This window comes from Hyperolius riggenbachi, chromosome 4 (assembly GCF_040937935.1).
Source record: "Hyperolius riggenbachi isolate aHypRig1 chromosome 4, aHypRig1.pri, whole genome shotgun sequence".
Taxonomy (NCBI): Eukaryota; Metazoa; Chordata; class Amphibia; order Anura; family Hyperoliidae; genus Hyperolius; species Hyperolius riggenbachi.
This window is the reverse complement of record NC_090649.1, coordinates 498,141,901-498,169,655: the sequence shown is the minus strand read 5'-3', so window position 1 is coordinate 498,169,655 and position 27,755 is coordinate 498,141,901. Positions and strand designations below refer to the sequence as shown.

Genomic DNA, 27,755 nt, shown 5'->3' with positions numbered 1-27,755 from the left:
TAGAGGTGTCCCCAAGTATTAGGTAGCTAGAGGTGCCCCTGACTGAAGATCTTGTAAATGTCTAGAGCGGGTCGAGTAATCTCTTATTTACTATCTCATCAGGACTCTACTTAGGGAAGGAGGGAGGCACTGGGGGGGGGGGGGGGGGGGGAGTGTGCCGCCTTTCCATCATCAGGCGCCTGTAGGCACATGCCTACATTGCCTTATGGTAAATCCGGCCCTGCATGCACACATACAGTGAATCATGCAGTCAATGGAAAGTATGCTTTACTGCCATTGTTAACATGCGCATTATGCTGTAAGGCACCTCATGCTCTGTGTTGTGATACCGGAGTTCAGTGGATCGCATTGCACCAGATGCACTCTGAATGTCCCATAGACTTACATTTGCAGTGCATTACTATGCATTAAAGTGTACCTCAGACAGTACAATGTGGCTAATTTATACTTACCTGGGGCTTCCTCCAGCCCCACGAGGACCGTGGGATCCCTTGCCATCCTCCCCGGCCGGTGCGTTGCCTCAGGATCATCTCCAGTAACTTATAAACACTTGAAGGGGGGGTGGGGTGGCACAGAACATGCAGGCGCAGAACACCACCATTGCAGAAGATACCGGAGGGAATCCTGTAACAACGGAGAGGACGGGGAGGATGGCGAGGGAGCCCACGATCCTCATGGGGCTGGAGGAATCCCTGGTAAGTATAAATAGCACCTTAGCAGTCATCTCAGGTTCCCATAAAATTGCCTCTGTTACATTGCACTATGCCCCACTGTGAATATAGGATTACCAAGTGCAAAACTTCCTAATAAATCCTTTCACCTTATCTGTTCTTTTTCTTTTTTTTTTTCAATTTAAAGCAGAATTACATTCAGTAAAAATTAACCTCCTTGATGGTTATCCTGAGCTCGGGTCGGGGAGGAAAACTGCAGCTAAGAGCGGTAATCCCGACCTCTGCTCGGGGGAGCCGCCGGAGGCTGTGTGCAGATTACAGCGCGCAGCGGGCGATTTTACATCCCTCTCGGGGGATCCCGACGTCGGCCGCCATTCTTCTTCCTCTCCTCCGGGGCTCTTCTTCCTCATGGTGAGATCGCCGGCTGTCGTCATGACAACAGCCGGCAATCTCACTTTAGAGTTGCAGCACCACCCAGAGGATGGAGGCATAACTGCAGCGCTGGAGCCCAGGGAGGTGAGTGATTGCTGGGCTGCTGCAGATCTCCCTGGCAGCAGGATTTTTTTCCCAGGTTTTAGGGTCTGAAAGGATACAAAAAAAAAATTGGACCGCTTTTAGACCCTAAAATCTGGAAAGAATCATAACCGATAGCCGAGAGGGGCTAAGTAAAAAAAATATGTCCCTATTCATTGTTGCACTTGCTTTGCTCCAAAATGATGTCATCTGTGTGGAAGCCCAGCCTAAAGTACAGCAATACCTGGAGATGCAATTATATCTTTTATATCATCAAGTTCATTCTAAACATTTTTCAGCAACAACAAAAAAAAACTTTTCTATGTTTACTCAATCTGAGCAACTGAAATTTATCAAAGGACAATATGAGAAGCTGAGGGCATTGGCAGGGGGGCAATATACAGTAGCTGATAAGTTTCACACAAAAAGGTAAACTAGTCTATTAATCCTTTTGTTATTTTTTTTCCCAATCAAATTATTACCGTCACCCTAAAGTTCTTATGATATGACTATTTTTATCCCTTGTAAATTCATTGTATAGATAAAGGGACAATAATCAAGAAGAGATCATTCTTGGGATATATTTTCTGAATCAACCTCACATTTGTTTGGTAAAGTGCAACTTTCATAGCACTATGAGGTGTGCAAGCTCCAAACCCGATAATAAATTAAAAGGCCACCAATTAAATGTTTCCAGGGATCAGTCATGGGTGGTAGGCAAGGAAATTCAGTCATGGGTGGTTGGCAAGGGGAATGAGTCATGGGGGGTTGGTAAGGGGATTAAACTTGTATTGTATACACTGATATATACATGTATACATGTTTGTAAAAAAAAATACATACGTACATAAAAAAATGATATGTGTGTGTGTGTGTGTGTGTGTGTATGATGTGAACGAGTTGAGTGCACATATATACTGTATATATATATATATATATATATATATATATATATATATATATATATATATATATATATATATATATATATATATATATATATATATATATATATTTCTATATATGTTTATCATTATGTATTTAGATGGATAGCTAGAAACATATGGTCACTCAATTCATTTGTATTAGTGAGTGGCACTGGCAGCAGAGTTGGCTGTGCAAGCTGGTGGGGGGAACACACCCGGAATAAAAGCAAACAATAATATGTGAAGGTTCCAGGCAGCGGTCACAAAGCACAACAGCGATTCACATAATCAGATGCAATAGTTTTTGTAGGCAGGAAGAGGAGGCCGTGGTCCCAGGTGTTGTTGGGTCTACACATCAGTAATTTAAATAATCAGCAGCAGTAGTTGTTGGAGGAAGGCAGAGGAAGCCAATTACTATCTGACTGTCTCTACCTAGCTAGCAGAACAGCAATATATATATACAGTAGTATCGAAAAAAGAAATTGCTTGTACATAGACAACACCACTGGAGCTGTGTCTCAGTGAGTTATCACGCAGCAAGTGATAGCGATCTAAAATGGCCGTCATATATACAGTGTAGGGGTGGACACAAGCTCCCCTCTTCTGATTGGCTGCCAGGGCATCTACTGGGGGCTCTGTGATTGGTCCACTAGTCAAATTCCAACAGAACACGAAATTATGACTTGCAATCAAAATTCTGAGTCCCTTGGGGTCCCGGTTTCGAATACACGCTTAATTACCATCCGTAATCTCGGGCGATTATGCCTTACAATTACGATCTCGAAATGACCAAATTCCTGTAAATTACGGGAAGCCTACATTTTAACCTTGCAACAAGCAACTTTAGTTAGTACCTGTAGTTGTGGACATGGTGTGTTGTACCTGCAGTTGTGCTCATACCATGCAGGTGTTTGACTCCTAGGCCCAGGTGTTATGTCTTTGCTCCATGATAAATAGACAACGCTTAGAATCTTGTCTTTACAGATTATTTTTATGATTAGGGTCTTTCACTCAGTGACTCCACAAAATTGATCTATAAACCATTAGGGTTAGACATTAACAGGGGAGTGAGTTAGGGTTAGATGTCAGTGGGGGGTTACTATGGTTAAGAAATGATAAGGTGGTAGTAAGGTTTAGGCAATGGTGGGAGGAGGGACTGGTTAGGGTTAGTCACCAGCAAGGGGGGGGGGGGGATTGAGGGGGCAGTTTGAATTGGATGTCAAGAGGGATAGCTCATGTGATAGTAAGTTTAGGTTGGGCTATGGTAAAATATTGGTAAAGATTACTGATGATATATAGGGTCAGCTAGATAGAGTACTGGTTAAGCCCAAGAAGCCATTGATGTGGGATTTGAGCCTATAACCAGGGTTCAAATCCCAGCTCAACCCATACATAGAATAGTAAGGAGTCTCTGGACAAGGCTCTTTAATGATCCTGGCCACCCATGGGGCGTGCCCTACTGAGGCGCCCCTGAAGTGCTTTGAGTCTGCTGAGAGAAAAGCCCAATATAAATCTCATGTATCTTGTCTACTATTGGATTTACCCAGTGATTCATAGTAGAACATCAATAACGTACCGATATTCTTCTTGGTTAACTCTTTTTAAAAGTATGCCTTCCAGAGAAGTAATATATAGACAAGACAGCCTTTGCAAGATGCAGTTAGGAGGTTCGGCTGAATTTTAGCATCTATGAATCCAATTGGTGGACAGAGAGAGACCCTGACAGCTCCCTTTAAAAAGACTCTGAAGCGAGAATAAATCTCGCTTCAGAGCTCATAGTTAGCAGAGGCATGTGTGCCCCTGCTAAACCGCCGCTATCGCGCCGCTAAACGGGGGTCCCTTCACCACCAAATCCCCCCCGCAAGACTTGGTCGTAGATTTGGTTGCTCCTGGAGGCAGGGCTAACGGCTGCAGCCCTGCCTCCAGTCGCGTCTATCAGCGGCGCATCGCCGCCTCTCCCCCGCCCCTCTCAGTGAAGGAAGACTGAAAGGGGCGGGGGAGAGGCGGAGATACGCGCTGACAGACGCGCGTGGGGCAGGGCTGTGGCGGTTAGCCCTGCCCCAACCAGGAAGCGCTCCCCCGCTGCACCGAGGGGATTTGGGGGTGAAGGGACCCCGTTAAGCCGCGGGATAGCTATAGGTCTGAAGCGAGATTTATTCTCGCTTCAGACTCTCTTTAAACAACCACATGCGATCTCCAACCTCAGCAGGCATTGTGTGATGTCAGAAGGCGTAGCATAGTCTTAATTTTTGCTTCTTTGCCCTCTATTCAAATAGTAATTGCAGAATCAAAAAGTCTCTGTGTTAAATGAGTGAGGATTAGAATACAAAAAATGTACATATAAAAAACCAGAAATCTGCTACATCGCTAATTTGATCTATTCCATTTATTTGCAGGTCAAATGGCCGGAGATCATACGAGACTTGAGTTCCACAACATTGAGACCGGAATCATTACCGAGCGCCGCTACCTATCAGCCGTCCCTTCCAATTTCATTGGCCATCTGCAGAGCCTAACCTTCAACGGCATGGCCTATATTGACCTATGCAAGAATGGAGATATCGATTACTGTGAACTGAATGCTCGGTTTGGGTTCAGGAACATCATCGCTGACCCAGTCACTTTTAAGACGAAAGCCAGTTATGTAGCCTTGGGCACCCTGCAAGCTTACACCTCTATGCATCTCTTCTTCCAGTTCAAGACCACATCTCCCGATGGCCTCATTCTTTACAACAGTGGGGACGGCAATGACTTCATCGTTGTTGAACTAGTTAAAGGGTAGGTACACAGCGAATGCTTAGACTTGACTGCACCAAAAATGTATATATTAAAATTGTATAGTTGTTGGCAAATGAGACTTATTTTATCTATTGTGGATTTGGGGTGTGGTATCCCTATAAGAAAGCACACTTCTGTTACAAACAGATTCAGGGTCTGATTTTCCACAAGGCACTGTAGGCCTCATGCCTACAGGCGCCTAATAATGAAAAGGCAGCTCTCGTCCATCCCCCAGTGCCTCCCTCCCTCCTTCCCTATGCAGAGTCCTGATGAGAGTGTAAATAAAAGGTTACTTACCTGGCTCTCTACATTGCACATTACATCTCCCTTCAGCTGGCAGAATTTCTAGCTATCTAATACTTGGGGCACCTGTGGCTATTTAATATTGGGGGTACTTCTGACTGCCTAACACTAAGGGCCCTGTGGCTACTTATGCTGGGCAAGGGAAGTGGTAACAGCTGGGCCAGCCAGCACACTTGTGATGTGGTTCAGTGGGAATTTGTGAGTTCGTAGGGGGTGAAGTCTAAGGTGTCAGAACATTTTTGCCTATAGGCTCTAGTAATGTAAATTATTATTATTATTATTATTTAGTATTTATATAGCGCTGACATATTACGCAGCGCTGTACAGTGTATATATATATATATCTTGTCACTAACTGTCCCTCAAAGGAGCTCACAATCTAATCCCTACCATTGCCATATATCTATATTATGTAGTGTAAGTACAGTAGTCTAGGGCCAATTTTAGGGGGAGCCAATTAACTTATCCGTATGTTTTTGGAATGTGGGAGGAAACCGGAGTGCCCGGAGGAAACCCACGCAGACACGGAGAGAACATACAAACTCTTTGCAGATAGTGCCCTGGCTGGGATTCGAACCAGGGACCCAGCGCTGCAAGGCGAGAGCGCTAACCACTACGTCACCGCGCTGCACATTCTGTAAACATGAAGTTTGCGATGCATGAGAGGGTAAAAGTTGCATCCTGAGTTACGCTGCATACAGTATACACATTGAACACCACAAGACACCATTTGTAGCGTAGCTTGAAGCAATTCAGAGCATGCTTGAAAGTATTATCTATTTAAAATCTATTCCAAGGTGGTGCAGCAGGATAAAAGCCAGTATAATCTGCCTCATTCTCTGTGAAATAAACACCCTATCTGGAGTACCCAGCTTACACTTACTGTGATCTGCTTTTGAACCAAAACTCCATATTTCAGACAGAAACAAAACTGTAAACAGGAAACTGAAATGATTATTTTTACAAACATTATATTTGCCTGTCCCTCAGTGTCAGCAGCTCAGGCTACTGAAGCACATTTTAGTGAGAATACTGAAAAAAACAAAACACAATCACTTTGCTTTATTGCTATTTGAGTTTCCCTTGAACTGTGGTAGGCACTATTCCTGAGGGCTTGGACTTCCACTTTTTATGTTTAAATAGTTTTTATTGGGGTTTTTGAAAAAGAAAATACAGCCAAATAGGCAGCTGTATACATTTGTCTATAAAAATGTTCACATTGGTAACAATAACATAGCTTTAACTTCTTCCGGACCGACGCAGTACAAATCTACGCCGGGCAGGGGTGCTGTGGTTCTGACTGGACGTAAGCTCTACGTCCCATTCATCGCGCATCCCCGCCATTCCCGTCACTCTTGCCGCTTTCTGCTCTCCGCAATTGGCTCACCCTGCTGGCTCTATGACGGCAGAGCACTGTGATCTGGGCAGGAGCCGTTTTCATTGGCTCCTGGCCTTGTCATTCATGTAAGCCGTTCCCATTGGCTTACATGGAGTGACAGGGTCAGGAGCAGAGCCGGGACAAGGTCCTCCAGCACCCAAGGCTGAGACACCAAAGTGCGCCCCTCCATCCCTCCCACCCCAGCCGTCACACACTGATTGCTATTACACTAAGAGGTGCCACAGGGCCCACAACCTCCCCAACACCTTAATATCTAGTTATCTGGCTTGCAGTCACTGTCATGTATCCCCTTTTCTTATTTCTTTCTGCTTCAAACACAATTAGGAATGACAGCTGAACGAATTCTGCGCCCCCTCCTACACTGCGCCCTGAGGCTGGAGCCTCTCCAGCCTATGCCTCGGCCCGGCCCTGGTCAGGAGCCAGCGAAAGCGGCTCCTGACCGGCGCACAGCGCTCTGCCGTCATAGAGACGGCAGACAGAGCAGGCTGCGGCGGGGACAGAGCAGGGTGACCGGCGAGAGCGGCAGATTTTTGCCGCGATTCGTCGGGATGCGGCGTTTTAGTGTACCAGCAACCTCTGGTCCTTAAAGAGAAACTCCAACCTAGAATTGAACTTTATCCCAATCAGTAGCTGATACCCACTTTTACATGAGAAATATAATGCTTTTCACAAACAGACCATCAGGGGGCGCTGTATGACTGATTTTGTGCTGAAACCCCTCCCACAGAAGCTCTGAGTACCGCAGTACTCTGGGCAAACTGCCACAATGTAACATTGTTCACAGACAGGAATTAGCTGTTTACAGCTGTCTGTAACGGCCAAAACAGCTAGGAGCAGCTACTTAACCTGCCCACAGTAAAAATGTCACCATGTAATAAATGTCAGAATGTAAATCGGGGAGAGGAAAGATTTTACAATGAGCAAACACTGACTAAATCATTTATACATAACTATGGTAAAAATGAAGCACTTTTCTTACTACATTATTTTCACTGGAGTTCCTCTTTAAGGGGGCAGAGGCTGCTGGTACCGAAGTGGTTAATAACGGCCGTTGAGAACAGTTTTCCAGATTGAACAGTATTCGTAGTGATAATAACACTTGTTTATACTGTATGTCATACATGTAGTAATAATCAAATTGTGTACTTAACGCATAAGTATTTACGCAACATAATGTTGCTAATCCTTTACTAGATATAAGTTTCATAGTAATTCTATGATACTACCATAGATAAAGGTGGATTAATTGACTATGTTGTTTTGCGATTAGCTATAATTAGAATGGAGCAGATCTCCCTGAGAGTTGGGGGACCAAAACCCCCCTGCTGAACTTTCAGGGGTCGCGGCCATCTCAATAAGGCAAAACCTAGTCATCCATGTGTTTCCGGTTAACATTAAGTTGAGTAGTTTCATCTGGTTATGTCTTATACTGTATATTATTTAAGCCTATTTATTTATTTATTCTGCTTATTTTGTACCCCAATAGAGATTAACTTTCCCAATAAAAAATACAAAAAATATAACTGACTTCCACTTCTTACACCTTGGAGAATGAGTCGGGGTTTTAAAAGACCTATTTACTATTTCATGTAAAAAAATGCATGTTTTAATGTATTGAATGCAAACTGCATTTTCCCGGAGAGCACCCCAGGTGGTCATACACTGTAATAGCACACATGATCACCTGTGTTGTATAGTGTGACCCCTGGTGGCCATGCACTGTAATAGCACACATGATCACCTGTGTTGTATAGTGTGACCCCTGGTGGCCATGCACTGTAATAGCACACATGATCACCTGTGTTGTATAGTGTGACCCCTGGTGGCCATGCACTGTAATAGCACACATGATCACCTGTGTTGTATAGTGTGACCCCTGGTGGCCATGCACTGTAATAGCACACATGATCACCTGTGTTGTATAGTGTGACCCCTGGTGGCCATGCACTGTAATAGCACACATGATCACCTGTGTTGTATAGTGTGACCCCTGGTGGCCATGCACTGTAATAGCACACATGATCACCTGTGTTGTATAGTGTGACCCCTGGTGGCCATGCACTGTAATAGCACACATGATCACCTGTGTTGTATAGTGTGACCCCTGGTGGCCATGCACTGTAATAGCACACATGATCACCTGTGTTGTATAGTGTGACCCCTGGTGGCCATGCACTGTAATAGCACACATGATCACCTGTGTTGTATAGTGTGACCCCTGGTGGCCATGCACTGTAATAGCACACATGATCACCTGTGTTGTATAGTGTGACCCCTGGTGGCCATGCACTGTAATAGCACACATGATCACCTGTGTTGTATAGTGTGACCCCTGGTGGCCATGCACTGTAATAGCACACATGATCACCTGTGTTGTATAGTGTGACCCCTGGTGGCCATGCACTGTTAAGGCACATATGGTCACTTGTATTGTATAGAGTGAACAGGTTCTTAATTTCCATGTTTAACCTTGTGGGGACCGCGTGCCGCACTTGTGGCTGCCTAACCCTGTAGGATTTACGCCACCTGCCATTTCTGCTCCCGACGCGATCGTGCGCACCCAAGAGGGGAGATTAGGCTGTCATATGACAACTGACATCTCCCTTCAGTGATCAGGAGCCATCGCGATTTGCTTCTGATCACGTGATCACTATGATTGCTGACCGATTATAGTAATCACTATTGGCAGCAGTGGACTGAGGGGAAGAAGATGGGGACTCACCTTCCTAACCTTCCCCCAGCGATCGTCTCTCCCCTCCACTTTGCCTGACATCTCTGCTTACTCTGCCTTAAGTGTCGGGTCCCAGCTTGATGACGTCATCAAGCCACGACCCAGAACTTAGCATCAGTATGAGCTGGGATGCCGGCCAAAGCGGAGGGGCCCACAGCTGCACATCACTGGAGCCTGGGAGGTGAGTAAAGGCTGCTGGCTACAGGGGGGACACCTGGCTAGCCCAGCTAACTATACAGGGGATCCAACTGCCTTACCCCGCCCAAACACACTCTCCCCCCCCCCCCCCCGTATGTAAAATGGCCTGGTCCTTAAGGGAGGTTAGGCAGCCAGTCTCCAGAAGGTTAAGAGTCCCTTCAACATATTTGTCTGCAGCATAGACCTCAAGCATGTCTGGCTATGATCCCCTCTGACAGCTCTGTCTATGCTCCACCTCTCAACAAAATCAGCTGGAAGCTGCTGAGTAAGGCTTCTTGCACACTACATACAGATTTTTTATCTGATCTGATTTTGGATTCCGATTAAAAAACGCACTGCATGCTGATAAGATTTTTAATCAGAATCCAAAATTAAAAATTGGAATTGCATGTAGTCTGCTTAGAGGCCTAAGGGTCACCAGTGTCTCTGCTCAAAAGATCAACTGCTAATTCTCACCTGGGCTGCCTCAGGCAATGTCACCAAATTTTAAAGCAGACTTTTTTTTTTTGGTGCAAAAGCCTCATTTGACACTAGAAGTAACACTGGAGGCCTGAGCTAAGCTATTAGATGGCAGGTTTAGAACAAGGATTTTATGGAAAGGAAGTCATCAGTTGTCTCCCTTTGTAAGTAAGTGAATACCAGTAAGGCAAATTGGGACATAATGTATGCATTACACATGATTATCAGTGTTCAGATAGCGCTCAGCAGCTTTACTGTTAATTCCACTGACAAGGTAGTGCATGTAGCATGTTAAGCAAATCGTTCAATCCGCATTACCTAGGTAATGGAAGCACTGTTACCATTACAAGTACACAAGTAGCCTAATGTGTGTTACTATAACAGTGATCACTTACCTAGGTATTGCAAGGTGTGCTACCTTGTCAGCAAACTCAATCCTAAAATGTCTGTGCCCTCTCTGCGCACCACAACTTTATCAATGTTCAGTGCATATGCCCCTCTGCTGTATGATGTCCTCACAGCTGGAGGAACAGATGGAAGGTTTCACCGATAGTTGGTTAATTTCTGACCCTGCTAATAATATAATGGAAGGTTTATGACACTTTCAATACTACAAATAGCATGAACAGCTGATATTGGCAAGGTTTATTAGTGTCCTGATGGATTCCTGGATTTAGTTTGGGTTATGTGGAGTGTTTTTACATTGAGTGTCTCCCATAGAAACAATGCCATATATTAATACTTTCATTATTATCTTATTCCTTAATTCTATAGCTCAGTGTGGGATAGAGCCATAATATTTCTATATTTGGCGCCACCAAACACTCCATATTTGCAATCAATACAGAGAGTGTTATAAATCCAGCAATATTATTACTTCTATTTTATAGTTGTTGTTTTTTGTTGTTGTTGTTTTTTTTTATCTCATCTTTATTGAAGGCCAGCTTACAGGCTTTCATGCTGTATTTTTATGTATTACTTTCATTATTGATGGTAGTGTGGCAGCAGGCAGATAAAAGTTCTATAATTTGACTGAAAATCAATTCTTTCAACTGGTCTTCAGTTTTTCTATTTCACCACTAGAGGTCCTCAGTGTACTATATTTTTTTTGTTTTCCTTTCTGTTGAGGCATTTATGGACTGCTGTTAGATTACTATTACATTGCTTCTATTATTAACATCCAGAAATGACCTAATTATATGTGGATTATATACAACAGCTACAAAGGACCTGCAGCAATCCTCCGTTTCAAGCTTAAAAACTGAAATAATGCAGGATAATTAAATAATATCGGACACACATATTGCTTTTACTATTATTGATGCAGTGCAGTATATCATTTATGAATGAAATATATGATCTATTTTCCAGGTACCTGCATTATGTCTTTGACCTCGGTAATGGAGCCAATCTCATTAAGGGGAGCTCTAACAAACCCCTGAATGATCATCAGTGGCACAACGTCATGATATCCCGGGACACCAGCAACCTCCATACTGTAAAAATCGACACAAAAATCACCACACAGAGCACAGCCGGAGCCCGAAACCTCGACCTCAAAAGTAAGTGGCAGCATTTATTAGAATACGACACATGCATTGGCAAATGTGGTTCTGAAAGAACTTTTAGTGAAAAAAAACTCTTTAAATGTACGGCCTTATCCAATGGAAAGTCGGATGGTATTATTGCTGATATGAATTAAACCAAACACCATTTTTATAACACCCAGCAGGATTGGGACTCACTACAGAAGCATCTGACTGACAGCAGGGCTATATAAGCAGGCATAACTCAGATGAAATGTAAAGGACAACTGACCTGACAAGGATATATTTATTTTCTTTTTAAAAAATACCAGTTGCCTGGCTGTCCTGCTGATCTTTCATGCATTATTACAGTCTGAATCACACACCTGAAACAAGCATGCAACAAATGCACTCAGACTTCAGTGAAACATCTGAGCTTCATGCTTGTTCAGCATCTATGTCTAAAAGTATTTGAGAACCAGCAGGACAGCCAGGCAATGTGCTTTATATAAAAGGAAATAGATGTGGTGACCTCCATATCCATTTCAGGTTAGTTATCCTTCATTGTTGTTGAATGCAAGGTCATGCATCTTGTATTGGATATGCCATTGGCATTGCACTATACAAACTAAATGGCATACAGCTAGGAACATCAGATTTGGTGAATGATTTAGGAATACAGCTTAAAGCGGACCCAAACCAAACATTTTTTAATTCAAAATATTTAGTTGCACCACTCTGACACATACAAAGATAAATAAACACTCCTACAAGCCTATGAGCATTTCAGTGCATGCTTCTCACCCTTCTCTTTCCATAACTAGGGTTATACAGGTAGCAGCCATTACTTCTGAGCTTAGTAGGAGGTTTTAGATCATGGGTGTGTTTGTCATCAGCTACCCTCCCTCACAGGGGCGTTGTCTATGTAAAATATCGCGCAAGCTGAGATCCCCTCCCCTGTGACATCATCAGTAGCAGCCTGTGTTTTGTTTTTGTTTTTTATCTCCTCCACCAGTCTGCCAGATTCTGTCCCGGCAATATGAAAGGAAGGGAGGGGTTTCTCCAATAAATGTAAAATATTTTATATGTGTCATCATACAGCTGAAAAAAGGCTGCTATTTATTGTTATAAGTTAGAAAATAGATTTTATTTCTGAAATCTTGTATTTTTAATTTGGGTCCACTTTAATAAGGAGTTAAACAACCATATTCAAGGCCAAGACTTAGCAGCATCTAAAGCAAATACAATTCCGGAATGCATAAAGCAGGAAATCAGAATGAAAGTTGTGAGTATACCATTGCCAGTTGTCAGTTACACCATCATTAGGTGTGTTACTTGTATCCTCCCACCATTCTGCCCGTCACTGACATTTCCAAAAGAGTTATGAGCCGGAGAAAGCTCACCTCGGTTCCTACCAGTCGGGACTCAACATTTTTTTGGGGAAAAAATAAATCTGAATAATACATGAAGCAATTATTGTAAACCTCCTCCTCTGATGCCCACATCCATTTAATATAATAATAATGTTAGGTAATACATCTTTATGCTTCATATTGTTCCAATAGTGTGGGCACAGTTGGGAATTGCGTTAAAAAAGTGACAGTTGGGAACTTTACCAGTACTGAGGAGTTTAACAAAATCAGTCTGTGCCGTATAGAATCTATATTATTGGCCAGGCTTTTCGTTGCTCCGTCCTCCTTTCTCTTTGTTGCTTGGAATCATCCTCTAACACCCGGTAGCTGTTCTGTAATGCAATATTGGTATTGTCAAATCGGTCAGATTGTTCACTGTCCCTTAGAGAATAGTTCCTCAATCTTGTACCCAAGGCCCATCAGCAACGTATGTTTTTCATCAAACCACAAACATTCACAGGTGGGGATATTAGCATAACTGATTACCTCTGTGGATTTACTCAAAACATTCACTGTGGTTGGGCCTTTAAATTTGGGTGCAGGGTAAAGCTGGCAGCGTTAATTACTATTCCCCTCCAGGCTGTCATGGATAGTGGGTGAAATACGTAATTTGGCTGTCAGCTATTGCTGGTGGACAAATTACACTGTTGTTAATGTAATTTGGGCTTGGTTTTTCAACGGCACCCAAATTACCTTCTGAGCCCCGCTATAGCCGTAATTTACATGGTAGTGCATTGTGCACCCAAATTTCCTGGCGCCTATTTGTTCTGCTTTGCTTGAGGAGTCAGGACAGGGTTTGGGAACACTGCCTTAGAGGAACTCTCAATCTAATGTCCTTAGAGTCTGGGAGCAGTTTAGTAGGGAAGCCATGTGACCTAGCAGCTGGTGGGGAAAATTGAGACAACTGATTTCCCCTGTAAATATGAGGGAAGAGAGATACAGATAATATGCTGGTCCAAATTCAAACATGGGACTCCAGGGCTGAAAAGGCAAGAGTTCTAACCAGTGGTGCTCAGCAAGATTTTGGATATCAGAACTACCCAGATAATCCAAACTTTTTTCCACTATCCAAACTTTGAATAGCAATTCAGATAGATTTCCCATCTGAAATCTGAAATCTGGGCGGATAGTTAGTTCAGATATCCGAGCAAAAGGCAAAATCACCTTCAATGGCAAAAATCCCCTTCGAAGGCATCCAGGCCTAGAGAGAGAGAGAAAGAGAGAGAGAGACCCCTCCGAAGGGGATTTTTGCCATTTGAGGAGACTTTTGGAAGCATTTTAAGCCATTTTCAGGTCACTTCCCGTTTTCAATCCAGATATCCGAATCCGGCCGGATAATGAGGTCGGATATCCGACTTGGATCCGGATTGGAAAATGTAAAACTCGGATATCCAACCCGGATCAGATATCTGGGTATCCGGATCCGAATTAGATCCAGATAGTGAAAAGTGGTATCTGAGCAGCACTGGTTCTAACCAAACAACTGACATGCTGACAAATCTTATTATACCAGCAGATGTCCTCGTTTCACCAACAAACAGACAGTCAAGTCAAAAGACATCAACTCAACCTTTAGCATAATATGTACAGGAGCTGGATCTACCCAACGTGCAATCAGTGCCTGCTTGTGCAAAGCCATTATGGTCATTAGACAGGTTCTCTTTTGTTAAATAAAGCCTGAAAAAAAAGCCTAAGGGAAGAAAATGCTGCCCCGGGAGAGGCTGCGACAAGACAGGTAATTAGGATGCTAATCATGGCTCTACTTTGAGCCTCTAGACATTATACTGAGAAATCATTTATTTTAAAATAACATACTTCATTTCGCTATCCGTGCTAATTAGGGCATTCTTCTTGAGGCTGTGTGCTGTTTGGTGGTTTGGAGTGACTTTGTAGGAGAAGAAATGTAACAGTTTGTGTGACTCGCTAGTGAGGAGATTTCAGAAGAAGTCACTGCCAGGAGCAACTGGGCTGTAAGAAGAGTAGGTAGTATCCCACCACAACAAATGATATTTTACAAGTTTATTTCTAAGTTTAGTGCAGTATGACGATCAGAGTTTGTTACTACGAATTACTGATCTTTGACTATGATTTTGTCTTCCTGATAGAGTGTGCAGCGTTCTAGGGATTTAGGCCGGGCAGCAAATGGATAGATGTGGGGGCTTGAGTGACCAGTGATGATGTAATCAGCTAAATACGATTACGCTAAATTTCACCTAATTTTCACAAGTATGCCTATACGTAATTACAATTGTTAATTCAACTGATTTTGTATAACCATTCGTGATTATACATGAATTTACGTATAATTTCCACGTAATTTTGTGCCAACTTTGGCAGTGCAGGTGATTAGCAAAGCCACCCTACATGCTATTGTTACCAAAATTGCTACGTATGTTAAAGGAAACCTAAACTGAGAAGAATATGTATTTTTCCTTTTAAAATAATACCAGTTGCCTGACTCTCCTGCTGATCCTGTGTCTCTAATGCTATCAGCCACAGCCCCTGAACAAGCATGACGATCAGGTGCTCTGACTGAAGTCAGACTGGATTAGTTGCATGTTTGTTTCGGGTGTGTGATTCCGCCACTACTACAGTCAAAGAGATCAGCAGGACTGCCAGGCAACTGGTATTGTTTAAAAGTAAACATCCATATCACTCTCAGTTTAGGTTCCCTTTAAGGAGAATAGTGTGTACACATCAAAAAAAAATCAGAAAAACCTTGTCGTTTTTGAGAAAACTGATTCACCGCCAAAGTCGGCACAAAATGATGTGTAAATTTTGCGTAGTTACATTTACATACAAAATTAATTACGTTTTTCCCGAAATTTTACATTATGATTAGGATGCGTAAATGCAAATTAGGATGTGTGATTACACATAGGCATCATTTCTGCTCATCACTAGGAGTGAGAGGTGTAGCTCCATCTGTACTCAGAAGGTGGAAAACAACCTGGGGACAAGTATGCAAGGGAAACAACGATGTGCTTCCAAACCTGCCTGCTGCTTGTCTGCTGAGCTTTGTAGGTCCATGAAGAAGACAAAGTTACATAGAGACATGGGGTTGCTGCCGGGGCCAATTACAAAGAACAACCATGCTCCTGATATTAAACTATTCAAAATATTAGGTCGCCATCTGAAGTACAACTAACCCTAACTTATCCCTATATTTATATCTATGCAAAGCTTGGCAACAAATCATGGGGGGGGGGGGGTAATTGGAACAGCTGATTGTCATGGGCACATAGAATATTTAAAGGGTAGCTGAAGTGACAATTTACAGTGGGCTTAATTCAATAAAGAACATTAATCTTAACATGGCAGATATGCAATTTACATAGTGAATTCCACAAATTGCAGAACGTCCTATATGCAAGTAACATAAGTATTAAGTATATAATATTGAGTGAATATGGCCCTTAATGAGATACATGTGAGTGAACAGTGCCAATCCTAGTAAGAACTAGGTTGTGTTCCTCTTTCTTCTCTGCAGTCAAACTGTAGTGTAACTCTCACCAATAACTAATCAGAGGTCATAAACACTCTGTGGCTGAGAACATCATGTCTGAGCAAAAGGAAGAAAAAAAAATGCAGTGGTTCAGGGTTTGCCCATGTGTCAGATGAATTACGTAAAAAAAAACAAAAACAAAAAAAACTTACTGTTCCTGAATATATCAAAATTTTGAAGATTGATTTTTATCTTTGTAAAATGATTATGGGATTCTAGGGAAGTCTTATTATTATTATTATAATGCTAGATATAAATGTTACTTTTATCAGTTTTTTTTTTTTAACTTCAGATTTTTAGGCAATTGCTGTAGAGCACAGGTGTTGAACTCCAGTCTTCGAGGGCCATATCCATGCCAGTGTTTGGGACGGACTGTGAAATGCTTTCTACTTAATGAACTATACCTTTCCTAATTCAGTCCCATCAATTAATTTGAGCTGCGCCAAAAATGTATGAAGTCCTCAGCCCTTGGGGACCGGAGTTTGACATCCTTGGATTTAGAGGGATACATGCAGGGCCGGTTCTAGCTCCAATGGGGCCCCAGGGAAAAAGTAACTTGAGGGGTCACGTGACCCCCCATTCCCTAACCATTGATGGACACCCCCGCCCCGTCTCCATCAGTCTGAATGGCCAGCTGTTCTCCTCAGTCTTAGGAAGTCTCTCTCCACTCTAGTATAGATGGCCAGAAGTGTCTCCCAGGAATAGGCAGCCCCCTCCCAGAATAGATAGCTAGATGTGCCCCCATGATTAGGTAGCCCCCCAGTATAGATAGCTAGATGTGCCCCCCATAAATAGGTAGCCACTCCAGTAGAGATAGACAGAGATGCCCCCCCCAACATGATTAGGTAGTGTAGCCCCTTCCCCAATATAGATCGCTAGATGTGTCCCCCATGAATAAATGCCCCCCCTGTGCAGTACGGTGGGCAGCGCAGCAGAAGGACCAAGGGTACTACTCACCTGTCAACATCGTCGTGAAGTCCAGAAAGTCTTCTAAACTTCAGACAGTCACAGCGTCTCTTCTCTGACTCCTCCAGTGGTGCAGTGCTGAGAGGCGCCACTAGAGGGCAGCAGAGAGGAGACGCTGTGACTGCATGAAATGGAGAAGACTTTCTTGACTTCCCGACAACGCTGACAGGTGAGTAGTATCCTTGGGGCCCTTCTGTTGCACTGCCCACTGCACAACATATTGGGGAAAGAGCGCTCAGGGAGCTCCTGCCTCCTTTCCCTGCCTGCCGCTGCCTAACCTCCTTCACCTGCACAACACATGCCGCATACCTACGGCTGACCTAATTAACTTGCCTTGGGGTCCCCTATGGACTCTGAGGCCTGGGGGCAATTGCCCCCCTTGCCTGAATTGTAGTGCCATCCCTGGATATATGAGGACAAGAATGTATAGTATTGTATTGTAAAATTTTTGTGCGCACACAGCTGATGTAAGTGAGTATCTCAAATCGCTATACATTGCTACACATTGCTAGTATAATGTGGATACGCTTGTATAACGTGTGTTGCAATAGTCTCACTTGCACTGCGCCAATGGCATGAATACTGGTACAATTGCTGTTCATTATGTAGAGACACTAATTTTAATGGACTTTCATGACTATGCCCCATAGTCCTTCCATCTCCCCCGCCCCCCTTCCCAGGTAGAAAAAAGTGAAGAAAGAAAAGATCATTTCTTTGTTCTCCATTTTTTAAACTGTGATTGCACTTTTATGATGTCATGTTTATAATCGGATGATCAGACTTTAGGTGCCAGCAATCAGTACTTGATCACTGCTACCATAATTAACCTAAATTGAGAATCACTTACTCCAGTCACTTGACTTGGAAAAGTTGACTTCTTGATAAAGGAACTGAGCTTTGTGTGACCTATAGACATTCATTATATCTGCATATGACTGCTGATCACCTCTTAACCACTTGAGGACCTAGGGCTTTATACCCCTTAAGGACCGGCCACTTTTTTTCCATTCAGACCACTGCAGCTTTCACGGTTTATTGCTCGCTCATACAACCTACCACCTAAATGAATTTTGGCTCCTTTTCTTGTCACTAATAAAGCTTTCTTTTGGTGCTATTTGATTGCTCCTGCGATTTTTACTTTTTATTATATTCATCAAAAAAGACATGAATTTTGGCAAAAAAATGATTTATTTAACTTTCTGTGCTGACATTTTTCAAATAAAGTAAAATTTCTGTATACATGCAGCGCGAAAAATGTGGACAAACATGTTTTTGATTAAAAAAAACCCCATTCAGTGTATATTTATTGGTTTGGGTAAAAGTTATAGCGTTTACAAACTATGGTGCAAAAAGTGAATTTTCCCATTTTCAAGCATCTCTGACTTTTCTGACCCCCTGTCATGTTTCATGAGGGGCTAGAATTCCAGGATAGTATAAATACCCCCCAAATGACCCCATTTTGGAAAGAAGACATCCCAAAGTATTCACTGAGAGGCATAGTGAGTTCATAGAAGATATTATTTTTTGTCACAAGTAAGCGGAAAATGACACTTTGTGAGAAAAAAAAAAAGTTTCCATTTCTTCTAACTTGCGACAAAAAAAAATGAAATCTGCCACGGACTCACCATGCCCCTCTCTGAATACCTTGAAGGGTCTACTTTCCAAAATGGGGTCATTTGTGGGGTGTGTTTACTGTCCTGACATTTTGGTGGGTGCTAAATTGTAAGCACCCCTGTAAAGCCTAAAGGTGCTCATTGGACTTTGGACCCCTTAGCGCAGTTAGGCTGCAAAAAAGTGCCACACATGTGGTATTGCCGTACTCAGGAGAAGTAGTATAATGTGTTTTGGGGTGTATTTTTACACATACCCATGCTGGGTGGGAGAAATATCTCTGTAAATGACAATTTGTTAATTTTTATAACACACAATTGTCCATTTACAGAGATCTTTCTCCCACTCAGCATGGGTATGTGTAAAAATACACCACAAAACACATTATACTACTTCTCCTGAGTACGGCGATACCACATGTGTGGCACTTTTTTGCACCCTAACTGCGCTAAAGGGCCCAAAGTCCAATGAGTACCTTTAGGATTTCACAGGTCATTTTGAGAAATTTCGTTTCAAGACTACTCCTCACGGTTTAGGGCCCCTAAAATGCCAGGGCAGTATAGGAACCCCACAAATGACCCCATTTTAGAAAGAAGACACCCCAAGGTATTCTGTTAGGAGTATGGTGAGTTCATAGAAGATTTTATTTTTTGTCAAAAGTTAGCGGAAAATGACACTTTGTGAAAAAACACAATTAAAATCAATTTCCGCTAACTTGTGACAAAAAATAAAATCTTCTATGAACTCGCCATACTACTAACAGAATACCTTGGGGTGTCTTCTTTCTAAAATGGGGTCATTTGTGGGGTTCCTATACTGCCCTGGCATTTTAGGGGCCCTAAACCGTGAGGAGTAGTCTTGAAATGAAATTTCTCAAAATGACCTGTGAAATCCTAGAGGTACTCATTGGACTTTGGGCCCTTTAGCGCAGTTAGGGTGCAAAAAAGTGCCACACATGTGGTATCGCCATACTCGGGAGAAGTAGTACAATGTGTTTTGGGGTGTATTTTTACACATACCCATGCTGGGTGGGAGAAATACTTCTGTAAATGGACAATTGTGTGTAAAAAAATCAAAAGATTGTCATTTACAGAGGTATTTCTCCCACCCAGCATGGGTATGTGTAAAAATACACCCCAAAACACATTATACTACTTCTCCCGAGTACGGCGATACCACATGTGTGGCACTTTTTTGCACCCTAACTGCACTAAGGGGCCCAAAGTCCAATGAGTAACTTTAGGATTTCACAGGTCATTTTTGTTTCAAGACTACTCCTCGCGGTTTAGGGCCCCTAAAATGCCAGGGCAGTATAGGAACCCCACTAATGACCCCATTTTAGAAAGAAGACACCCCAAGGTATTCCGTTAGGAGTATGGTGAGTTCATAGAAGTTTTTATTTTTTTGTCACAAGTTAGCGGACATCGATTTAAATAGTTTTTTTTCACAAAGTGTCATTTTCCGCTAACTTATGACAAAAATAAAATCTTCTATGAACTCACCATACTCCGTACGGAATACCTTTGGGTGTCTTCTTTCTAGAATGGGGTCATTTGTGGGGTTCCTATACTGCCCTGGCATTTTAGGGGCCCTAAACCGTGAGGAGTAGTCTTGAAACCAAATGTCGCAAAATGACCTGTGAAATCCTAAAGGTACTCATTGGACTTTGGGCCCCTTAGTGTACTTATGGTGTAAAAAAGTGCCACACATGTGGTACCGCCGTACTCAGGAGAAGTAGTATAATGCGTTTTGGGGTGTATTTTTACACATACCCATGCTAAGTGGGAGAAATATCTCTGTAAATGACAATTGTTTGATTTTTTTACACACAATTGTCCATTTACATAGAAATTTCTCCCACCCAGCATGGGTATGTGTAAAAATACACCCCAAAACACATTATACTACTTTTCCTGAGTACGGCGGTACCACATGTGTGACACTTTTTTTGCAGCCTAGGTGCGCTAAGGGGCCCAACGTCCTATTCACAGATCATTTTGAAGCATTTGTTTTCTAGACTACTCCTCGCGGTTTAGGGGCCCTAAAATGCCAGGGCAGTATAGGAACCCCACAAGTGACCCCATTTTAGAAAGAAGACACCCCAAGGTATTCTGTTAGGTGTATGGCGAGTTCATAGAAGATTTTATTTTTTGTCACAAGTTAGTGAAAAATGACACTTTGTGAAAAAAAAACAATAAAAATTAATTTCCGCTAACTTTTGACAAAAAATAAAATCTTCTATGAACTCGTCATACACCTAACAAAATACCTTGGGGTGTCTTTTTTTCTAAAATGGGGTCACTTGTGGGGTTCCTATACCGCCCTGGCATTTTACAGGCCCAAAACCGTGAGTAGTCTGGAAACCAAATGTCTCAAAATGACTGTTCAGGGGTATAAGCATCTGCAAATTTTGATGACAGGTGGTCTATGAGGGGGCGAATTTTGTGGAACCGGTCATAAGCAGGGTGGCCTTTTAGATGACAGGTTGTATTGGGCCTGATCTGATGGATAGGAGTGCTAGGGGGGTGACAGGAGGTGATTGATGGGTGTCTCAGGGGGTGGTTAGAGGGGAAAATAGATGCAATCAATGCACTGGGGAGGTGATCGGAAGGGGGTCTGAGGGGGATCTGAGGGTTTGGCCGAGTGATCAGGAGCCCACACGGGGCAAATTGGGGCCTGATCTGATGGGTAGGTGTGCTAGGGGGTGACAGGAGGTGATTGATGGGTGTCTCAAGGTGTGATTAGAGGGGGGAATAGATGCAAGCAATGCACTGGCAAGGTGATCAGGGCTGGGGTCTGAGGGCATTCTGAGGGTGTGGGCGGGTGATTGAGTGCCCTAGGGGCAGATAGGGGTCTAATCTGATAGGTAGCAGTGACAGGGGGTGATTGATGGGTAATTAGTGGGTGTTTAGGGTAGAGAATAGATGGAAACACTGCGCTTGGGTGGTGATCTGATGTCGGATCTGCGGGCGATCTATTGGTGTGGGTGGGTGATCAGTTTGCCCGCAAGGGGCAGGTTAGGGGCTGATTGATGGGTGGCAGTGACAGCGGGTGATTGATGGGTGGCAGTGACAGGGGGTGATTGATGGGTGGCAGTGACAGGGGGTGATTGATGGGTGATAGGTGATTGGCAGGTGATTGACAGGTGATCAGTGGGTTATTACAGGGAAGAACAGATGTAATTAATGCACTGGTGAATTGATAAGGGGGGGTCAGAGGGCAATCTGAGCGTGTGGGCGGGTGATTGGGTGCCCGCAAGGGGCAGATTAGGGTCTGATCTGATAGGTAAAAGTGACAGGTGGTGATAGGGGGTGATTGATGGGTGATTGATGGGTAATTAGTGGGTGTTTAGAGGAGAGAATAGATGTAAACAATGGATTTGGGAGGTGATCTGATGTCGGATCTGCGGGCGATCTATTGGTGTGGGGGGGGTGATCAGATTGCCCGCAAGGGGCAGGTTAGGGGCTGATTGATGGGTGGCAGTGACAGGGGGTGATTGATGGGTGATTGACAGGCGATTGACAGGTGATTGACAGGTGATTGACAGGTGATCAGGGGGGATAGATGCATACAGTACATGGGGGGGGGGGTCTGGGGGGGGGGTCTGGGGAGAATCTGAGGGGTGGGGGGGTGATCAGGAGGGAGCAGTGGGCAGGGGGGGGGTAAAAAAATAGCGTTGACAGATAGTGACAGGGAGTGATTGATGGGTGATTAGGGGGGTGATTGGGTGCAAACAGGGGTCTGGGGGGTGGGCAGGGGGGGGGTCTGATGGGTGCTGTGGGCGATCTGGGGCAGGGGGGGTAAAAAATCAGTGTGCTTGGTGCAGACTAGGGTGGCTGCAGCCTGCCCTGGTGGTCCCTCGGACACTGGGACCACCAGGGCAGGAGGCAGCCTGTATAATACACTTTGTAAACATTACAAAGTGTATTATACACTTTGTATGCGGCGATCGTCGGGTTAACATCCCGCCGGCGCTTCCGTATGGCCGGTGGGATGTTGCGGCGGGTGAGCGGCGCCAGGCGGAGGCGGAGGATCGCGTCACGGATGACGCTTTCACTCCGCCCATGCCCCTACAAGGACCGCCGCCATTTGTCAATACGGCGGTCCTTGCGGGGTGCACTTCCCGGCCGCCAATTGTACATACGGCGGTCGGGAAGTGGTTAAAGAGGCATTGTCTGCCACAAAATCAAATTCTGTTTACCAATTGCTCTGTGTTTAATATGCAGGAACCTCACCTTGCATTACAAGCACTCTAATCTATTCAGAAATATTTTTGCTGTAATAAATCTTATCTCAGTCAGACTGGTTCTATCTTTGCCATCGCTGATGGGAGGATGAGAGGGAAACTTGTCATGACCCCGCCCACATCCCTGCTCCTCACTGATTGGTTGAGGGTAGTTCAGTGTGAAGCTGAAATACAATATATGCCTGTGCTCTCATGTGTTTACAAAGCGAGCTAGCTATGACAGTGCAGATTACAGGGGGAAAAGTGAAGGAAATGACAAAGAGAGAAAATGACATCAGGATTGGCTTCAGTCAGAAGGAACCTAGATGGCAAATGCCAAGAACAGAATTATCTTTATTTACTATACAGAATTCACTGAAATAAAAATGTGGACAGTACAATACATCTGTTATGTAAGTGTAGCAAGTAGTTATTGTCTTATAATTGTTTATTTTTTTTCCCCTGGCATAGTATGGCTGACCCTGCTGATTTAATGGGGCAGTCATCACTAAAAGGTTGTTAAAGCGGAATATAACCCTGCATTTCAACTTTGCTCTAAAATATTATTTACAGCATATTATATGCAAAAAGCATTTTTTTTTACTAGACCAGCATTGGAAGGGTTAAACACAGAGGTTTAAAGGTCCTGGAGAGATATGCAGAAGTTCAGATAGATACATTCTATTTAGTTACATGTATCTATTGATAAACAGTTTCACACTCTTTGGCTGTCGTCCAAGCTCCTTCTCAGTCAGAGAGATGAGTCACATTCAACACTTAGATACATTATGTAAACAAAATGTATCTATTTCAGCTTCGGATGCGTCTGCAGAAATCTAAAGGAGCTTTAAAGCCCTGTGTAACCCTTCCAATGCTGGTCTAGTAAAAAAAAAAATGCTGGTTGCATATAATATACTGTAAATAATGTTTTAGAGCAAAGTTGAAATGCAGGGTTATATTCCGCTTTAAATAATTATAAAGTGACAGCCACAGAAAACTGAAAATTCTTAATAAGAAAAAGTCCTAATTTAAGATGATTTTTTTTTTTATATGTCAATCTGAATTTATCTATTTCTGCAGAAATAATAAAAGAATAACACTTTCCTGTCAATCTGCAATCTTTATAAACCGTGTTCCCCTGAGTATCCGAAGTGTATTTATCAGATTTAGAAGCAGTGTAAAAACTTGCTAGTATTTGCATTTATTTTTGCATATTTGATCCTTCTCTTCTGGTTAATCATCAGTGAAGGGGAATATTTGTTACTGGTTCCCAGTGTAGTTGTTTTTTTACTTGCTTATGTAAATTTATGCTCAGGCAGTCACTTTTATAGCATTTTGCTTTATGTCCATCAATGGACTAAAGCTTGAAAAGTAAATATAGAAGGAAAAAAACACAGGAGGAAGGCAGAAATTAAAGCAGTGAGCATAGCACAGGCTGCAGGAGACCTTGCGCAAGCCAATACATTAAAGTCATCAGAAGATTGAATACCCTTCTAAAATGGTTTGAGCTGGCAGCTTTGCCGGGTCACCTTGTCCTACAGATGTCATAGTGTGGATGCCAACTCTTCCTGAGATGGTAAACCCATCCCCAGCATCTGAATGGACCCGTTCCTCTGACTGATAAGTACAAGAGAGCTGCTGTTCATCTGGATACTGTAGGCAATTTGCAAGCAGAGCATATGCTATTTCCTATTGCCGATATACTCATTGCTTCATTCATTGGTGTATTATTTCTCTTAATCCAATATTACTCTGAGATGGAAAAATATTATCCAATTTAAGGGCAGCCTGTACTTAGAGAACACAGGGGGCTGCCATTGCAGAACAGTATGAGGGAGATGGAGGCTGCCATAATAACCTGCTGTGCAATGTGTTGGTTATTTACAAATAAAACATAATAGTACTGTAATTTATTTTTGGGAAAAAAAAAATCTTGGCTGGCCCTCTGTCGTTGTAGCAATACAATGGTAAAAAGGGGAGCCCTGAGAGCATTGTAAGAAAAAAAAATGCATTGTAAAAAAATAAAATAAATCTTAGTAAAGTGCAAGTGTTGGCTTACTTCGAAGGATGACAAAAATAAGGCCTCCCCCGGAAATAAGCCCTAGCTTATATTTTAAAGCGGTATACAACCCTGACATAATATTCAATAAAAACATATTTCTCTACTTTTTATATGCCATACGGTTATCATATTTGCATTTGTGCATAAGTATTATTATTATTCATTTAGAAATGACAAGTTCCCAAAAGTATGTTTTTTTGCTTTGAGAGCTGCCTTTGCATTTTATTCATAACTGGTTTTATTCCTTATGTATTGAAGGCAGAAATACTTTGCGTGTCTGTCTGTGTCCAGAAGCTTCTGCACAGTCAGAGAATGTGTCACATTCCCCACTTGATACAATTATGTAAACACAAGATAACATTATCTCCACTTCAGATGCATCCAGATTTCTCTGCACTGAACTTTCAAGCCCTGTGTTTAACTAATTGAATGCTGTTCTAGTAAAAAAAAAATGCTGGTTGTATATAACATGCTGTAAATAATTTTAAGAGCAAAGATGAAATGCTGGGTTATATTCCGCTTTAAGCATGCTTGTAATATAAGCCCTCCCCCAAAAATAAGCCCTAGTTGAATGGGACACTTTGTGTATGGGGAGGTGTGCAGTCTCTTATCGCATCTCCCTTGTGGCTATGTCCCCTCCATTCACGTATAATCGCTCCAGTAGCATAGGATGTTAGCTGTGATCCATCTCTGCACAGGAATAGGACTGCGCTCTCCTCTGCCGGGGACGCATCGGCGTGTGTGTACACATTGATTATGACAAAGGACAGCGCGGTCTTATTCCTGTGCGAAGATGAGACAAAGCCAACATGCTATGTTACATGGGAGGTGCAAGACTGAACACCCCCCCATACACTTACAGTGTCCACCCCTCCGGGATATATAAGCCCCGCTGAAAATAAGCCCATATTTATCTCCCCAAAAGAATATAAGACAGTGTTTTATATTCAGGGAAAGACGGTAGTATTCTATCAAGCACATTAAAGCAAATTTAACAGTAGGAGAACAGAGGCGCCAGCAGGATAAAAGCGGATAAAAACTTTAAAATTTGCTGGGAGAAAGCGGTGGACTTACCTCCATAAAGCAGACACGAAAGACTGTCTGAATAGTAGCAATCACATTTATTAACTAGTACCCCAAAACAGTGCAATGCGTTTCGCAGGCCCAGCCCGCTTCATCAGGCAATAAACATGGGGACAAGACAGAATTTCAGCAATAGCAGGTGTAGCGCCGTACTGAGGCGCTACACCTGCTATTGCTGAAATTCTGTCTTGACCCCATGTTTATTGCCTGATGAAGCGGGCTGGGCCTGCGAAACGCGTTGCACTGTTTTGGGGTACTAGTTAATAAATGTGATTGCTACTATTCAGATAGTCTTTCGTGTCTGCTTTATGGAGGTAAGTCCACCGCTTCCTCCCAGCAAATTTTAAAGTTTTTATCCACTTTTATCCTGCTGGCGCCTCTGTTCTCCTACTGCTATACCGTGTCCACCCCTGGTGGAGGGGTGATCTACCCCCTTTCGCATCTACAGAGAGCGACTTCTTATCCCTGAGTGAGGACAGGTCTAATCTCCTCACCTGCCTATACAGTGGTTGCCTTTGTGGTAACCCACGTTTGTGAGTATAATTTTCTCACGATAACCTTTACTTCATTTATGCTTAACATACTACACTGTATTGGGCTCTCGGTTTCTCTACACATTAAAGCAAATTTGTCAGCCAAAAAAATCAAATTCCATTTACCTATTGCTCTGCGTTTATTATACCCTGCCCCTGCATTGCAAGCACCCCAATCTGATTTGAAATGTTTCTGCTGTAATAAATCTCAGTCAGACTTTATCTATTTGGTACATTTTCAACAAGAAGGAAGCTTGGTATAGACCCTCCCACATTACTTCTAACTGATTGCCTGAGGGCAGTTAAGTGAGATGCTGAAATACGAGCTATGCTGTGCTCACATGTGTTGACAAAGCAAGCTAGATATGACAGTGCAGTTTCTATGAGGAAAAAAATGAGTAAAAGAGAAATTACATTAGGATTGGCATCAATCAGAGGTAGAAAAGATGGAAAATGCCTGGAACTGTTTTCTCTTTATTTACTATATAAAATTAATCTGGAACCTCAGCCTAAACAAACATACTGTCATCAAGTTACATTAGTTATGTTAATTAGAATAGATAGGTAATATAATCTCTTACCCACCCTGTTTTAAAAGAACAGGCAAATGTTTGTGATTCATGGGGGCAGCTATCTTTGTCAAGGGGGCAGTCATCTTTTTGGTTGAAAGGAGGTGACAAGGAGCAGGAGACACAGTTCCAACTGTCCTGTGTCCTGATTACCCCTCCCAGCTGCACACGCTAGGCTTCAAATGTCAAATTCAAAACGTAAAAAGAAAAAAAATTGCACCAAAACAGCAGAACGAGAACAACAACATCAGAAATCCCATCATGCTTTGCACAGCATCAGGAAAA

The 27,755-nt window shown here is 42.9% G+C and overlaps 1 protein-coding gene across 24 annotated transcripts in view; it reads left to right on the top strand.

Annotated features, from left to right (window-relative positions):
- Nucleotides 1-27,755, top strand: part of LOC137504538 (neurexin-1) — a 2,090,050-nt gene that overhangs the window by 1,144,127 nt on the left and 918,168 nt on the right. For all 24 annotated transcript variants that reach the window (XM_068233108.1, XM_068233107.1, XM_068233118.1 and 21 more), the window contains 2 exons: nt 4,507-4,888; nt 11,350-11,540. In XM_068233108.1, the coding sequence (XP_068089209.1) occupies nt 4,507-4,888; nt 11,350-11,540 (573 nt within the window). The remainder of the gene's footprint in view (nt 1-4,506; nt 4,889-11,349; nt 11,541-27,755) is intronic.